At 45.0% G+C, this 18,517-nt stretch overlaps 1 protein-coding gene across 1 annotated transcript in view; it reads left to right on the top strand.

Annotated features, from left to right (window-relative positions):
* The window catches only part of LOC140365158 (MAP kinase-activated protein kinase 2), a 46,681-nt gene extending 28,164 nt beyond the window's left edge, over positions 1 to 18,517 (top strand). The window contains exons 2-10 of the mRNA XM_072451409.1: positions 8,739 to 8,878; positions 11,489 to 11,553; positions 11,633 to 11,712; positions 14,335 to 14,461; positions 14,536 to 14,611; positions 15,482 to 15,606; positions 16,200 to 16,285; positions 16,376 to 16,456; positions 16,824 to 18,517. Of these exons, the coding sequence (XP_072307510.1) occupies positions 8,739 to 8,878; positions 11,489 to 11,553; positions 11,633 to 11,712; positions 14,335 to 14,461; positions 14,536 to 14,611; positions 15,482 to 15,606; positions 16,200 to 16,285; positions 16,376 to 16,456; positions 16,824 to 16,973 (930 nt within the window). The 3' untranslated portion in view covers positions 16,974 to 18,517. The remainder of the gene's footprint in view (positions 1 to 8,738; positions 8,879 to 11,488; positions 11,554 to 11,632; positions 11,713 to 14,334; positions 14,462 to 14,535; positions 14,612 to 15,481; positions 15,607 to 16,199; positions 16,286 to 16,375; positions 16,457 to 16,823) is intronic.

An 18,517-nucleotide genomic window follows, 5' to 3' on the forward strand; every position in this document is an offset into this window, starting at 1 on the left:
CGGGTGCAGTGCGGGTGCGGCGCAGCAGACCGCGGGTGCAGTGCGGTTGCGGCGCAGCAGACCGCGGGTGCAGTGCGGTTGCGGCGCAGCAGACCGCGGGTGCAGTGCGGGTGCGGCGCAGCAGACCGCGGGTGCAGTGCGGGTGCGGCGCAGCAGACCGCGGGTGCAGTGCGGGTGCGGCGCAGCAGACCGCGGGTGCATTGCGGGTGCGGCGCAGCAGACCGCGGGTGCAGTGCGGGTGCGGCGCAGCAGACCGCGGGTGCAGTGCGGGTGCGGCGCAGCAGACCGCGGGTGCAGTGCGGCGCAGCAGACCGCGGGTGCGGTGCGGCGCAGCAGACCGCGGGTGCAGTGCGGGTGCGGCGCAGCAGACCGCGGGTGCAGTGCGGGTGCGGCGCAGCAGACCGCGGGTGCAGTGCGGGTGCGGCGCAGCAGACCGCGGGTGCGGCGCAGCAGACCGCGGGTGCAGTACGGGTGCAGCGCAGCAGACCGCGGGTGCAGTGCGGGTGCGGCGCAGCAGACCGCGGGTGCAGTGCGGGTGCGGCGCAGCAGACCGCGGGTGCAGTGCGGTTGCGGCGCAGCAGACCGCGGGTGCAGTGCGGTTGCGGCGCAGCAGACCGCGGGTGCAGTGCGAGTGCGGCGCAGCAGACCGCGGGTGCAGTGCGGGTGCGGCGCAGCAGACCGCGGGTGCAGTGCGGGTGCGGCGCAGCAGACCGCGGGTGCAGTGCGGGTGCGGCGCAGCAGACCGCGGGTGCAGTGCGGGTGCGGCGCAGCAGACCGCGGGTGCAGTGCGGGTGCGGCGCTGCGCAGTGCGGGTGCGGCGCAGCAGACCGCGGGTGCAGTGCGGGTGCGGCGCTGCGCAGTGCGGGTGCGGCGCAGCAGACCGCGGGTGCAGTGCGGGTGCGGCGCAGCAGACCGCGGGTGCAGTGCGGGTGCGGCGCAGCAGACCGCGGGTGCAGTGCGGGTGCGGCGCAGCAGACCGCGGGTGCAGTGCGAGTGCGGCGCAGCAGACCGCGGGTGCAGTGCGAGTGCGGCGCAGCAGACCGCGGGTGCAGTGCGAGTGCGGCGCAGCAGACCACGGGTGCGGCGCGAGAGCCCGGTTCAAAAGACGCATCACTTCCATGTACCAGGGCTGGGTATTGCCAAGACTCTCATGATACGTATCCCGATACATGTATATTCTGAGACAATCCCCTCAACAGCTTCAGGCCGGTGGCCCTCACGTCCTGATGGAGACACTGGAGCTGGTCCTGGACCACCTCCGCTCCACCGTGAGCTCAGCCATGGACCCGCTGCAGTTTGCATATCGATCTGGCATCGGAGTGGAGGACGCCGTCATCTCCTGCTGCACCGCTCTCTCTCTCACCTGGAAAAGCCTGGCATCTCTGTGAGGATCCTGTTCTTTCATCTCTCCAGCGCCTTCAACACCATCAGCTCCTGAGGGACAAGCTGGAGACGGCTGGTGTGGAGTACGACCTGCAGAGTGGATCCTGGACGACCTCACAGACCGACCCCAGTTTGTGACCGACCTGCAGTGTGCGGGACCTGCCGTGTGCGGGACCTGCCGTGTGCGGGACCTGCCGTGTGCGGGACCTGCCGTGTGCGGGACCTGCCGTGTGGGGGACCTGCCGTGTGGGGGACCTGCCGTGTGGGGGACCTGCCGTGTGGGGGACCTGCAGTGTGGGGGACCTGCAATGTGGGGGACCTGCAGTGTGGGGAACCTGCAGTGTGGGGGCCCCCAGGGCACTGTCTTCCTGCTTCCGAAGAGTGCACACGCTTTTTTGCTCGCTCCGCTTGCCATTGCTGCTTTCCTTATTTATTTTGCTTTTTAATCAGTTTTTGTCTTCCAAACATTTTTGCTTTAGACTTTTTCAAGTAAACCAAGGATTTTAAGAACAATTTTCCAGTTTTAACGACATATCTGACGCCAGCGACATGTCCGGGAGAAGAAGTGAGAAAGACTGTGAACGCTGTCGGAAATATCAACAAGAAATTAATGAGCTGAAAACACGGATATTTGTTTTGGAATCTGAAAAAGTTCTTCACGATACCATTCCTGTGTCAACCGACGGTAAGAAGAGCACACTTTTTACAAGAACAACTGCTACTTTCAACCTAAACCGCAGTGACTGTGTCGTTTCCAAAACTGTCTAAAAACCAGAAAGACCAGGCTGTTTCTTGGAGCAAAGCCTAAACGATACAAAGATAACGTGAAGTCGCCTAAAATACAGCTCACCAACTGATTTTTACCACTTTCAGAGATGAAATTAAATGAAAAAAAGAAAGATGACGTGGCCAAAATACAGCGAGGAGGATCTGTGCCAGGAGCCAAGGTCAAGATTGTTTTAGTTGGGGACGGCGCGATAAGTCACGTGACGCATGAAAAGATAAACACGCATTCTATTCCAAGCGCCACTGTTTCTGAGATAACGTCACTCCTTCCAAATATTATGGCTAAGCATGGAGGAGCTAAACAGCTGATTGTGCACGTGGGTGCAGTGGACATGCGGCGGGAACAGACTGAAGTTTTGAAAAAAGACTTCTTGAAGTTATTCGACGTGCTTGATAAAATGGAAATCAAAACTTTCATAAGTGGACCTCTTCCAAACATCGACAGGAGGATAAACAAGTTTAGCCGGCTTCTTCAGCTGAACACATGGCTGTCCAAAGAGTGCTCCCCGAGAGGACTACACTACATTGAGAACTTCTATCTATTCTGGAAACGAGAGGACCTGTTTAAGAGAAATGGCCCCCACCTATGCAGAGGTGGAGTGAGGGTGCTGACAGAGAACCTGCTCCACGCTCTGAGGCATTGGACTGGGCCTGGACAGGGTCCTGAGCAGATAGTTAGAGAAGAGAGGAATGAGAGAAGAATTCCTGCTCCCTCAGCCAGAGACCGAGCCAATGTTTCAACATCAAAAGCACCACAACCTCAGCCTCCACCAAAGGATTCATCAGCAGCTGCTCCACCACCACCAGCAAAGGATTCAGCTCCAGCTGCTCCACATTCACCTCCACCGCCTCCAGCAAAGGAACAATCTTCAAAGGCCTTGGACCCATCTGTGACAAGCCCAACAACATCCCTGTCATCGCCCCTGCCTTCACACCAGCCCTGGGTTCCCCCTGCAACATCTACTCCCACTAAATATTCATCATTCTCCTTCTCATCTCCACTCTCACCCATGGGCCTTCCCAGCCATTTTGAAAGTCTGATCAAATCAGGCATTAAGATGGCTCCACTCACGCCCAATATAGCAAGGGCTATGCCGACTACACCAACAAAAGCCCCACCACCCATCCCCCCTCGCCTCTCACCTGGTCCCAAACTCTCCTTGGCTACAAAAGCCCCACCACCCATCCAACCTCGCCTTTCACCTGGTATCTCCCATAGCTTGGATGCACTGGGTCTCAGCGTTGCCGGGACTTATTGTCACATTAAAAATCAAACCAACCCGGGGCCCTATGTAAAAAGAGCCCCCCCTAGTGCTATTTCTGTAGTCACATCATCACACAGATGGAAAAACAAAATGCGAGTCAGGCCCAATCTGAGAAATGTGATTCATATTCCCTGTGAAAAGATAAAGCCCAGTCCCACTGAAACTAGTCTGAAACTTGCTGTGCTAAATGTCAGATCCTTATGTAACAAATCTCTCTTAATTAATAATTTTATTTCTTCTTATAATCTTGATTTTATGTTTTTAACTGAAACATGGCTTGACAAAAACACAGGAAATGTAGTTCTGATAGAATCTGCTCCACCCAACTTTAAGTTTGAATCTGAAACACGAGAAAACAAAAAAGGGGGTGGAGTCTGTGCTGTCTTTAGAGATGAAATAATTACCCGCAGGTTGTCTTTTGGGGTGTTTTCATCATTTGAGTATGTATCCTTTAAAATGGAGCTAAAACGGTCTCCATCCATTCTCTTCATTGTTTTATACAAGCCTCCCCAGCACTGCCAAAGTTTTATTGATGATTTTACTGAGATGCTTTCAGTCATATGCACAGACTTTGATGGTTTGGTCATTACAGGTGATTTCAACGTGCATGTTGATAATGTTTGTGACAGAAACGCTAAAGAGCTTGATGCTGTCCTTGAAACCTTCAGTCTTACTCAGCATGTGAGAGGCCCCACCCACAGCAAAGGACACACTCTAGATCTCATAATTACAAAGGGGGTAAATATTTCAAATGTTAATGTGATCGATGTTGCTCTGTCTGATCATTTCTGTGTCTTCTTTGACCTGTCTGTTTCTCCCCAACCTCCGGTTGGTCCTGCAGTTGTTCAGAGGAGACACATAAGTGATGGCACAGGTGCACTGTTTATGGAAATGATAAACTTTGAAAATGTCTCATGTTCTAATGTAAATGATTTGTTGAACTCTGTTACATCTAGTGTTTTGAATGTTCTGGACACCATCGCCCCTATAAAGGCTAAAATGGTTAAAAAATAAGCAGAAGGCGCCGTGGAGAAATGATGATTGGGTCAGGGCACAGAAAACAGGGCCGAACGGAAATGGCGCAAGTCAAAGCTCCAGGTTTAAAAAGAGATTTACAGAGAGAAGTTGAACATGTACAACCTAATCTTATGTAGAACTAGGGAAAGATATTTTTCTGAAATTATTGGAAGCTGCAGTAACAACTCGCGTGTCCTGTTTGCCACAGTAAACAGATTAACAAACCCTCCAGCTCAGCTGCCGTTAGAACTCATTTCCACATCCAAGTGTAATGAGTTTGCATTATTCTTTAATGACAAAGTTCAGGGCATTAAAAATGCTATAAATCCCACAATGCAAAAAATTACCCTAAAACCACCAAGACACTTAGAGCTAACTCACTTTGCACCAGTAACTGACAAAACTGTCCATGAGATCATCACCAGTCTGAGTTCATCTACATGCTGCCTTGATGTGTTACCCACCAGATTTCTAAAGTCTGTGCTGAACAGTTTGTTAGCACCATTCACTCACATAGTTAACATGTCGCTTCAATCTGGAACATTCCCAATGTCTTTGAAAACTGCGGTCATAAAGCCTCTCCTAAAGAAGAGCAGTCTTGATGCCGCAGTACTGAGTCATTACCAGCCCATCTCTAATCTGCCATTTTTGGGCAAAGTCCTTGAAAAGGTTGTTTACCAACAGCTCACAGATTTCCTCTTAATAAACAACACAAAGTCCCTGTTTATTTTAAACCAGGAAACACTTTAAGACAAAAACTGGTTCACCCAAAGGACAAGTTGCCGACTCAAAAACAGAGCAATGTAGTTTATTCGATCCATTGCAGTGAAGAAAGTTGTAAAGAACGTTACATAGGTGAGACGAAACAGCCTCTACACAAGAGGCTTTATCAGCACAGAAGAAATACTAGTTCAGGACCTCAGAGCGCCGTGCATCTCCATCTTGAAGCCTCTAATCACTCGTTTGAAGACGGTGAGGTGAAGGTTTTAAGCAGGGAGAAAAGATGGTTTGAAAGAGGAGTCAAGGAAGCTATTTTTGTTAAAAAAGAAAGACCTTCTTTAAACAGAAATGGAGGGCTTAGGTTTCATCTTCCTGTTATTTATAATGGGATTCTGAACCCCTGGAAAGGTAAAGGACATTCAGATGCTAATCAGGTACTCAGGGTGGTCGAGCCAGGGTCTCACAAAGACAAAGAGGTTTCTAATAGCCCATTAAGATTCTGAATAGGCTAGCTCGGTAGATACAAGGGGGAGTTTCTGTTGAAACAAACAACTCTTTCTACTTCAGGAAGGCTCCTCCCAATGGGCGGGTCTTACCACAGAACAGTATTAATATCGGAGTTCTCGACCTAAATTCTGTTATTGACAATGACTCTTGGATGAGAGTCGAAAAGTCTATTTTTTCAAACTGAGTCCAGATGACTACAACTGAAGCTTTTTCTACTATGGAACACGCCTGGACGAATGAGGGATTACACCGACATCTTAATAAACAACTCATTTGATGTTTTTCAGTCAGGTTTTAGACCTCATCACAGCACTGAGACTGCTCTTGTCAAGGTGACAAATGACATCCGCCTGAACACTGACACGGGCAAAGCCTCAGTCTTAATTCTGTTAGATCTGAGTGCTGCTTTTGACACTGTCGATCATGGGATCCTCTTACAGAGACTAGAGGACTGGGTGGGCATCACTGGCACTGCCCTAAACTGGTTAAGGTCCTATCTGGAAGACAGGAAGTACTTTGTTGAAATTGGTAGCTGTGTCTCAGACCACATGACCCTGACCTGTGGAGTGCCCCAAGGGTCAGTCCTGGGTCCCCTTCTGTTCAACCTCTACATGCTGCCGTTAGGTCAGTTGATACGCAGTGAAAATGTGTCCTATCACAATTATGCAGACGACACTCAGATCTATGTTTCACTATCGGCAGGTGACTCTGGACCAGTAGATTCACTCTGTCACTGCATCCAACAGATCAGTTTGTGGATGCAAAACAACTTTCTCCAGCTGAACTCAGACAAGACTGAAATAATCGTTTTTGGCCCACAGAAACAAAGAGAAAGTGTTAGCGGTCACCTCCAGAGTCTCGCTCTAAAACCTACAAACCAAATTAGAAATCTGGGGGTAATAATGGACTCAGACTTGAACTTTAATAGCCACGTCAAATCAATAACATCAGCAGCTTTTTACCATCTAAAAAACATTGCCAAAATCAAAAATATAGTGTCAAAACCAGATTTTGAGAGACTTATCCATGCGTTTGTCTCCAGTAGATTAGACTGTAACGGCCTGCTCACTGGTCTCTCCAAACGAGCTGTAAAACAGCTGCAGTACATCCAGAACGCTGCTGCTCGGGTCCTGACCAGAACCAGGAAGTATGATCACATTAGTCCTGTTCTCAGGTCTCTGCACTGCCCCCTGTGGCTCAGAGAATATACGTTAAAGCAGCTCTGCTTGTGTACAAGTCTCTCCATGGCCTAGCACCAAAGTACATCTTGGATATGTTAGTGCCATATGAACCATCTCGGACTCTGAGGACCTCAGGGACCTGCCTCCTGCTGGTGCCCAGAGTCAGGACAAAACATGGGGAATCTGCGTTTCAGTTTTATGCAGCTAAAATCTGGAACAGTCTTCCTGAAGATGTGAGACAGGCTTCTACTCTGACAATGTTCAAATCTAAGCTAAAAACAGTTGTTTAGCTGCGCATATGACTGAAAGGATTTTTTCTTTGCACTCTTCTCTTTTGTTTGTGATTTTATTAGTTTAGAAAATCAGTTGGATTGATAATTTTTTATTTAGTTAATTTTATTGTATTTCTCTTTCTGTAATTTCTTTGTGATTTGAATGCATTTTTCCTGCTGTGAAGCACTTTGAATTGCCTTGTGTATGAAATGTGCTCTACAAATAAACTTGCCTTGCCTTGTCCTCGTGCCCTTTCTCTTCACCCTTTACACTGCAGACCTCAGACACGACATGGACAGCTGTGTCCTGCAGAAGTTCTCTGACGACTCTGCCATCATCGGACTCATCACGGACGACGATGACGCGGAGTACAGAGGACTGGAGCAGGACTTTGTGGAACCACCTCCTCATCAACGCGGAGAAGACCAAGGAGATGGTGGTGGACTTCCACAGAGGCCACGCCCCCCTCACCAGTGAACATCCAGGGACGGGACATTGAGAGAGTGACTCATAACACAGACTGTACAGGAAGAGCCAGAGTGAGCTCCACCTCCTGAGGAGACTCAGGTCTTCAGGAGTGACAGGGCCGTCATACCCATGCCCAATACTTTCATGCCCATGTGCAATACTGTCATGCCCATGTGCAATACTGACTTAATCACACAGTAAAACACAGTAAAAACACTTCTCGGCTTGTTCTCAGCCCATACAATAGTCTATTCTTAAGACCACTTAATATTAATATTCCAATGATGATTATATATATTTTTAAGTCGGTTTAAAATAATAGCAATACTGACTTAATCATGTGCAATACTGTCATATTTTTATGTGCAATACTACTGTCATATTTATGTGCAATACTGTCATAATCATGTGCAATACTGTGACATAATGTCAATCATCTTGGTGCAATATTCTCCGTCCATATAACTGCTGTAAATAAGAGGGTTACTATTGTTAATATTTTATTTGATCTTTTTTTACTTTTTATTAAGAATAAAAAAAAATTATAAGTTCTATTTAGAGTTTTTTTTTAAAGTTTTCTATAAGTTATCTGTTATTTTACTTCTGTACCTACTTTGTATTGCAAAACTGGAATTTCCCCATTGTGGGACAAATAAAGGCTTATCTTATTAAGATACATATCCCGAGACATTTTTGAAAAGGTCTTAAAAATTTGCTGGGTGTCTTGACCTCTCTCTCATCCCCACTTCACCCTTGCTTCTCCACCTCCTGTCTAGTAAAGCCACAAAAATCTTCATCACACAAAAAAATAAATAAATGATCCTGATATATCGCTGTATGGATTCTTTTGAACACAACTCTGCCATGTACTGTACTATGTGTAAATATCTAGTGTTACAACGTGGGCACCTGTAGTTTATTGACAGCGGCCCTTTTATGCACCAGTTCTATTTTCTTATTTCGTGTGCGACTGTTAGTCAGGAGCGCTGTACTGCACTGTTGTTTTTTTCCATTTGTCTGATGTCTGTCCCAATGTCAGCCCAGTCCGTGATCGTCGGTGATGGTTTCTGTGATGGCCTTTTCCCCGTGATGTTTGGCGTTCTAAACCGTTCTTTCCCTCCGTGTGCTTTGGCCTCAGATGCTTCAGGACTGCACCAAAGCGCGCAGAGAGGTGGAGCTCCACTGGAGGGCGTCGCCGTGCTCACACATCGTACGCATCATCGACGTCTACGAGAATCTGTACCAGGGACGCAAGTGTCTGCTCATCGTCATGGAGTGGTACGTTTCAAACCCTGTCACCGCTTCACCCGCCGCTCCTGCACACGCTCAGATCAAAACAGAAACACGCGCCGCTCTAACACTTTAATACTTTTAGAATAGGGTTATTTAATAGTGTGTTGAATTTTAGTGGTGTAAAATCACATTTGTGTCATTATTATTGAACACTATAAAGCCATAAAAGTCTGAACTGTAGAGCTTTGATTGAAAAGCTCAGTTCAAACAGTAAAAACACCATAATACACAGTAACACAGTAACAAACACACTAAAAACACACTAAAAACACACTTAAATCACACTAAAAACACAGGAACAAACACGTATGTTCTCAGCCCATACAATACTCTATTCTTAAGACCACTTAATATTAATATTCCAATGATGATAAATGTTTTTCTATTCAAGTCGAGGTTTAAAATGAGACAGACATTTTCAGCACAGATTACATTGTTTTTGTAATAGTTCTGAAGCTCAGGCTCTTAAACTGTTCTGAAAAGGCCAGACTTTTCTCTGCTGAAGGTTTTAAAAGAGTAAAGCAGCTGCTGTGAGCACAGAGCGGCCTCAAACCACCTCTGAAATGATGCAAGTCTTTTGCTGTGAACACTTCCTCTTTTCTGTGCTCAGTTTACCCGAAGCACCACTCTGAACACTTTGCGGCGTCTTTGGTTATGAGCTAATGTGTTACACGGCGTCTCTGACCCCAAAAAAGTGTGAGCGAAGTGCTGAGCAAAGGTGAGTGTTCTGTGCAGGTGGATTATTGTAAAGCAAGAGCTCTTTCACTGAAAGCTCGGGCTTTTTTTTTAAACACGAGGATCGCCCTGTGGTTTACGCCGTGGAGGAGGCTGCGGCCGCACGCTCACATGACTAATTTCCTGCAGACTCATGTAACACAGAGGTAAATCTGACTAAACCTAAACCAGAACGTGCAACAGAAACACTTCCAGGTGTCACTTTGGTCTCAGGTCTGAGGAAGTAACGTGTCTGTTCTGATCACAGGAGCAGATGAAACTAAACTAAACTAAACTGAGTGAACAGGTGCAGAGTTATGATTTCAGAGGAAATCCAGCAGCTTTTAGGGACTCACACCTGACCTGACTCACACCTGACCTGACTCACACCTGACCTGACTCACACCTGACCTGACTCACACCTGACCTGACTCACACCTGACCTGACTCACACCTGACCCTACTCACACCTGACCTGACTCACACCTGACCTGACTCACACCAGACCTGACTCACACCTGACCTGACTCACACCAGACTGATATGAAGAGAGTCTCACATTTATCACACACTGGTGTCGGCTCAAACACCAGGAGAAGGATTCTCAAGAGTTTGTGAACTCATAAATATAGAAGAATGCTGTCCAGGTTTAGACACAGCCAGAAATAAGTGCTGTAAATGTGCCGGACCGTTCCCCTCACTGTGCCGGACCGTTCCCCTCACTGTGCCGGACCGTTCCCCTCACTGTGCTGGGGCCCCTCACACACAGACGGTGTGTTGCGTGTGGTCAAAGTGATGTGGTCACATTTGACATGAGTGCGCCGGCTCAGTTAAGAGCAACAATCGAGTTTATTGATGCAGTGGAGCGTTGAGATGTGGCACTGGGGCTCTTATGATACTGGGACTGTCCTAAAGCTGCTGCTGGACATGGAGAGCAGGTCCTGAGAGCGCAGACTGGAGCTGCAGCTGGGATCTATGAGCTGCTGGAGATGAGCCTCGTCATGTCCGATCATACAGTAATTACAAGAGTCTGAAGATGAAAAGACTGTTTTCAGTTTGAGCCTGAGAACATTTTGAATCGTTCTGATGTTGCACTTCTCGATTCACCACCAACTGCTCTTCTCTTGTCCCTGTGAATTTCACTATGAATCCATCTAACCTCAGCCTCACTGACACAAGACCTAAGTGTGCTTTGCTTTAGTGCTTTAGGTCTCGCTCTGGTCTCGCTCTCATGAGACCGTTTGAAAGTGTCACAGTCATCACACCATCACAGACTCGGCTCAAAAAACAAAACCTACTGTTTTGTCAAACGAACCTGTCATGCACATTCATACTATATTCATACTATTCATTCATTCATTTTCTACTGCTTATTCTCATTGTGGTTCACATGTGACTGGAGCTTATCCAGTGACTTTGGCCCTTTAGCGGGTTCACTCTGGGCTCTTTGCAGGGTAAACATAGACACACAGACAACTATTCACTCACATACGTGATGAATACATTCATACATTATGAATGTATTTATCAGACGATGCACAGAAGCCCACACCAAAGAAAAACCTCTATATTTGAGCTCGGCTTGTGTCCCGGGGCAGATCATGTACATTTGCCTATGTACAATTTAGTGCATTTGAATTAATCATTCAGTCTCGTCTATAGAGCAAATACTAAAACAAATCTGCACACATGAACTATAATTATGATAATATAAATATATATATATATATATATATATATATATCATATATATATCATTTTTAATAGATCTAAGTTGTTGTTGAATGAACATAGCCAAAGGGAAGGGCCCCATCTCTGAGAATAAAGTGTATAAAGAGAAAAGGGCGCGGCTCAAATGCCATGTGATGGTGTGTGTTGCAGTATGGACGGTGGAGAACTGTTCAGCCGGATCCAGGACAGAGGAGACCAGGCCTTCACAGAGCGAGGTAAACACTTTATACTTGTCACATAAATGTACTTCAGCACAAGACGTCACCTTTTTACGTCTGGATGCGCTGCTTTCAGAGGCGTCCGACATCATGAAGAGCATCGGGGAAGCCATTCAGTTCCTTCACGCCATCAACATTGCACACAGAGACGTCAAGGTAACGCTCACGATATCCACGGAATTTCAAAGTATAGTTTGTGGTTTGCACGCTTAACTGGTTTAAAAGTGTTCTTAAGAGAGAGAAGAATAAGCTTTTAGTGTTACGATACTCACGTTTCATACTGCATTTTGATACTCTTTACTCAATACTGATTTCAATACCAAAAATATCATTAAAATGCAACAGACTGACATTTTCAACCTAAAATAATCTTTTTTTCTTTAATAACCATTGTGGTCTTACTCTAGTTCTGATAAAGCTCAAGGTCATTTTAAAACTGTTCAGATAAAGTCCCATGCACACAGGTAAAGTCCCATGCACACAGGTAAAGTCCCATGCACACAGGTAAAGTCGCGTGCACACAGGTAAAGTCACGTGCACACAGGTAAAGTCACATGCACACAGGTAAAGTCCCGTGCACACAGGTAAAGTCACGTGCACACAGGTAAAGTCCCATGCACACAGGTAAAGTCACATGCACACAGGTAAAGTCACGTGCACACAGGTAAAGTCACATGCACACAGGTAAAGTCACGTGTACACAGGTAAAGTCATGTGCACACAGGTAAAGTCCCATGCACACAGGTAAAGTCCCGTGCACACAGGTAAAGTCCCATGCACACAGGTAAAGTCACGTGCACACAGGTAAAGTCACGTGCACACAGGTAAAGTCACATGCACACAGGTAAAGTCACGTGTACACAGGTAAAGTCCCGTGCACACAGGTAAAGTCACGTGCACACAGGTAAAGTCCCGTGCACACAGGTAAAGTCCCATGCACACAGGTAAAGTCACGTGCACACAGGTAAAGTCACGTGCACACAGGTAAAGTCACATGCACACAGGTAAAGTCACGTGTACACAGGTAAAGTCCCGTGCACACAGGTAAAGTCACGTGCACACAGGTAAAGTCCCGTGCACACAGGTAAAGTCACATGCACACAGGTAAAGTCCCATGCACACAGGTAAAGTCCCGTGCACACAGGTAAAGTCACGTGCACACAGGTAAAGTCACGTGCACACAGGTAAAGTCCCATGCACACAGGTAAAGTCACATGCACACAGGTAAAGTCACGTGCACACAGGTAAAGTCACATGCACACAGGTAAAGTCCCGTGCACACAGGTAAAGTCGCGTGCACACAGGTAAAGTCACGTGCACACAGGTAAAGTCCCATGCACACAGGTAAAGTCCCATGCACACAGGTAAAGTCCCGTGTACACAGGTAAAGTCCCGTGCACACAGGTAAAGTCCCGTGCACACAGGTAAAGTCCCGTGCACACAGGTAAAGTCCCGTGCACACAGGTAAAGTCCCGTGCACACAGGTAAAGTCACATGCACACACAGATAAAGTCACGTGCACACAGGTAAAGTCACGTGCACACGGGTAAAGTCACGTGCACACAGGTAAAGTCACGTGCACACAGGTAAAGTCACATGCACACACAGGTAAAGTCACATGCACACACAGGTAAAGTCACGTGCACACAGGTAAAGTCACGTGCACACAGGTAGTCACGTGCACACACAGGTAAAGTCACGTGCACACACAGATAAAGTCACGTGCACACAGGTAAAGTCACGTGCACACAGGTAAAGTCACGTGCACACAGGTAAAGTCACGTGCACACAGGTAAAGTCACATGCACAAGGTAAAGTCACATGCACACGGGTAAAGTCACATGTACAATAAAGTTTATGGATTTGTTTTTTTGTTTTAAAACTTGCTCAAATTAGTAACGTACTTTTCTGACTTTAAGCCGCTTCCTTTTCCCACGTGTTGAACCCTGCTGTCATTACAATGACAGCAGGCCGGCTGTACCATATATGCGGCTGTACCATATATGCGGCCGTACCATATATGCGGCCGTACCATATATGCGGCCGTACCATATATGCGGCCGTACCATATATGCGGCCGTACCATATATGCGGCCGTACCATATATGCGGCCGTACCATAAATGCGGCCGTACCATATATGCGGCCGTACCATATATGCGGCCGTACCATATATGCGGCCGTACCATATATGCGGCCGTACCATAAATGCGGCCGTACCATATATGCGGCCGTACCATATATGCAGCCCGTATATGTACAATTTCTTGTTTCTATGTCACTTTAGTTGGAGCAGCCTTTATTTAGGAGCTGTACAGCCCGAAAAGTGCAGTATCTAGTTTTGATACTAGTCGTAGTATCGATTACTGTCTTATTTTCCATCTATCTGTTATTAAAAGGTATTTTGTTCTTAAAAAGTAGTGCCGTTTCGCAGAATATCATAATAATTTTTCTCTTTTTTTGACTTTATATATGTTTTATCATTTTTCATTGTTTTATGTTGCAAGAATCACCAGGACAAGTTCCTCTGTTTGTGAATTATGTTCATTGACAATGGCAATAAATCTTTTCTGATTCTGAATATATCAATTACATGATGTTTTATAAGCTGTATATAGTATTGAAGTGTCCCAGCCACAATAAACATTCTTTATGGAAATAGTTTTGAATTAATCATGACTTAATGTATAGGAAATATGAGAAAACGCTTGCATACCTGAGCGTTTAAATGTCAGCTCAAACATGATCATTCTAATAACGTGTGATGTTTCGTGTTCAGCCGGAGAACCTTTTGTACTCCACTAAACGACCCAACGCCCTCCTGAAGCTCACAGACTTTGGTTTCGCCAAAGAAACGACGTCGCACAACTCTTTAGCCACGCCCTGCTACACGCCGTACTACGTCGGTAAGTTCGTTAAACCACTGCCTACGTTTACTCATTTAAGACGACTTTTTCACTCACGGCTCTTATTTCTGCAGCGCCTGAAGTCCTCGGCCCAGAGAAATACGACAAATCTTGTGACATGTGGTCGTTGGGAGTCATTATGTATATTTTGTAAGTTTTTCCACAATATAAATGTACTTCCAAAAAGAGATGTTGATTTTACAGATAATCCCCAGAAATATAAAGAAAAGTTTTAAAATATGGCTCATTTTGCCACATATCCTTCAAAAATCTCATATGTTGCAATGTTTAGTTGGTTCTGATGGTAATAATTCAAATGTTTTATAGTAGTTTTAGTTTAATTAATGGAATTACAGCTGGCGATATGACAAAAAGTTTAAAAAAATTGCCCTTATTGAGATATATTTTTGGTTTGATTTTGCCCTGATAGAAAATGAAAAATGTATTATTACCTCTTAATACATAAAATAATCAAATTTCTTCTTCCAAAATCTGAATTCTGCTTCCTTCAAACCTGAAGGAAGGACAAATATGATCTATTATTTGTATTGTTATTAGCCTTTAAACATGCTCTTGAATGAAGCATCTCATGATTTAGAACTAAAAAAGCTTTTATTACAAATACATTTGGATCTCTGCAGTTTAACTGGATCTGAGTTTTGGAGAGAGAATTACACATTTTTAGAAACATTTCTAGCATTTCAAGTCGACCTCTCACTTCCTGGTCTCAGCACACAGTTGTAGTGATTGTGATTGGATGAAGACATTCACAGAACGAGTCTGGAGATGATTCATGGACTTTAAAAACGGCAGAGAAGATTCTCAGAGCCATGTCACAGATCAAGAAAAGGAAAACGTAGTTTGGCGCTCGGAGGGAGAATGTGTCTTTTAAAGAGCCAAAGGGATCATTGACAATTCTAAATGACTCGATCTCAATTAGATAAAATGTTGTCTTCTAATCACACATGTCATAAGAGTTTTAAACCTTTTGAAAGTGACTGACCCGTCTGTGTGTGGCAGGTTATGTGGATATCCCCCGTTTTACTCGAACCACGGTTTAGCCATCTCTCCAGGGATGAAGAAGAGGATCCGGATGGGACAGTACGAGTTTCCAAACCCCGAGTGGTCCGACGTGTCCGAAGAAGGTGAACAGTCCCACTTACAGCTGGGCTCACGTGACTATCTATATTCTTATAAATGAGTCAATAAAAGAGCAGTAAACGTCTTTATGAGCGACTGAGCTGTGGTGAGCTAATGCACATCCCCAAAGCTGTTGTGTTTTTAAAAACATAAGAATGTGTCTTGTGTTTGTGAGATTTATTTATTTCAACACTTTAACTGAAAATCATTTATTCCAGCTTTAGTGCTTTAGCTATTTGAAGCTCAAAATTAAATGTACATCAGAAAAGGAGATGAATGCTGTGAGACAACTTGTAATGGTTTGTTCTGGGAATTTACATATTACTTTTTATAGTTTAATTTGAAATGTATGATTGAGTCACTAAAGAGTTTTATTCTAATACTTAAAATAATATATTAATGCCATGGAAGTAAAACCAGACCTGGAAGTAAACACACAGTAATTCAAAGTGCTTTACAGAAAAGATGCAATAAAAGGACAGAACAAACACATAAAGACATAAATAATAATTGTATCTGTTACAGATGAGTTAGTTTCATTCTCTGCAGAATATAATGATGGTTTGTATATTTGAAGCTGTAAATGTTGTGTTTGCAGCGAAACAGTTGATCCGGACTTTGCTGAAGACGGAGCCCACGCAGAGAATGACCATCACAGAGTTCATGAACCATCCCTGGATCAATGTAAAACTATATCTATATATATAACTATACTTATGGATCCATCGTGTCTTTCATACGTGACTCAGACTAACTCTCATCCTTCTCCTGAAGCAATCGATGGAGGTTCCACAGACGCCGCTCCACACCAGCCGAGTCCTGAAGGAGGAGAAGGACGCCTGGGAGGACGTCAAGGTGCACGCTTCATTCATACAATATTTGTATTATTATTCATAATTGGGAATCTATATCATTTATGCCGACAAAGCAGGAGAGTTATTCAAACTTGACTTTTCATCTTGATTTGAACAGAATTAGATTTTTTATACTTAAAGGAATCTGGATCTGACCGATTGACCACAGCTTTTCTAAATATGACTTTTTTTATGCTCAATGTAAGAAATAAATCTTTTTCAATTCAATTTTAAGACGTCACAAACGTTTTTAAAACAAGATGTTGATATGGAAAAAGAACGTGTTTCTTTGAACTTGTTCCTCACTCTTATCTGGGACGTGGCGCGTCTGACCGCACAGACTGTAACGTGTGTGTTCTGTGCTTCAGGAGGAGATGACCAGTGCCTTGGCGACCATGCGCGTCGACTATGAACAGATCAAGATCAAGACCATCGAAGACTCTACCAACCCACTTTTGAACAAGCGCAGAAAGAAAGCGGGGAACCCCATCGCAGAGGTGCAGGCAGAGGACCACTGAGCCACGCCCAGAACACGCACTCGCACACCACACGGAAGCAATAATACTGTCGACCCCGACCCCTGACACGACCCCGACCCCTGACACGACCCCGACCCCGACACGACCCCATGCGTTTCTGTTTTTACCATTTGACCGATCACAAACGGTTCTGATTTTAAGAGATTATGGAATTAGGTCAAAGAGACGTTAGTGTTTCTTTGTCGTCGCCAGGTTTGAAACGGACTCGGAACGTGGAAAACCTCGCCTTGTTTTAATGTTTTCACTTTTTTTTTGGCCCCTGTGAATGTTTCCGAATTGGAAAAGAAAAAAGGCTAGATCCCCAAAATGAGCGCGATTTTAAGGGAAGTTTATTTTGTCATAACAGAAGTCTATGGAACAGATTGAATGTAAAAAAAAATGAGCTTTTTCTGTCCTCGTGAAGCAGGGATTGTCTATATATAAATGTAGTTTGTGAATGTTTTATAGGCCTATGCACATATATAACGACAGAAAGTGGTATTTTTGGACACCTCGCTCTCACTTCAGTTACAATTTGAGTCAAAGTATCTCCTCTACGTAGCTTTAATAAGAACTGTAGCCCCATAATGTACTTTTAAAACCTTATTTTACGCATTTAGTATTATAATGACTCATCAAAGATTGTCTATGCACGACGAGGACCTTCTCTAATGTCTGGATACTGTACTGAACTAGCCTGGCCTTTCACCCTCTAGACCTAGATTATTTAAAGGTGCACAATGTAACTTTTTTTGGGGGGGGCGAGATGTCATTGCTCCGCCTGGAAAGTTCCACATTGCGGCATTGAACAAATCTAGAGCATTTATTTGATTATAGCTGTTTTTTGTTAAACGTTTGTTCTTCCTGTGAACGGTGTCGCCTCTCCACAGATCTGACTTGTTACTTGTCAAACTGTGGAACATTTCAGGTCAGAAAAGTGACGCAGTGCACTTTTAACTATTTAAAAAAACAGTTTTAACAAATGTTTATTAAAGGGGCTTTACCTGATTTTTATCCATGTATTTGAGCTAAAAATGAGTGCTGCCCCTGTACTGATGTGGATCAAAATGAGACCGCCGTCTGCATCAAATTATACATCGTTTTATCATCCGAGAACCAGGAAATGCTCCGTTTGCTTGCTAGTTTTCTGCAAACGGTTTAAAATGAACTCGTCCTGTCTCTAAAACGATCTCAAATCTGCAAAAGTAATGACTGGCCAGGCTAGCTATGACCATAACAAGGGATTTTATGCATGTGGGTTTGCTGTAGCGCCCCCTGGGGACAAACTGCAGACTTGTTAAGATCTGTAATGTCTGTTTTGCCCCGACACTTCCTGGAGTAGCAGTAGGAAGTAGAAAGGACCTACAAAATGCACCAGCAGCTGTCTACTAAGGGTATCCATCGAGTTCTTTCACTTTTAGTTCTCCATCGGCACAACAACATGACTCCTCCCCTTCTCACACACACAAGGGATCATGGGTAATGTAGTTCACCGCGTAAACTCACTCGTACACTGTAAAATGTTCATTCAATGTTACGTTTGT

The sequence above is a fragment of the Eucyclogobius newberryi genome, unplaced genomic scaffold, assembly GCF_026437365.1.
Source record: "Eucyclogobius newberryi isolate DKJ021-1_F unplaced genomic scaffold, fEucNew1.0.hap1 SCAF_19, whole genome shotgun sequence".
NCBI classification, from domain to species: Eukaryota; Metazoa; Chordata; class Actinopteri; order Gobiiformes; family Gobiidae; genus Eucyclogobius; species Eucyclogobius newberryi.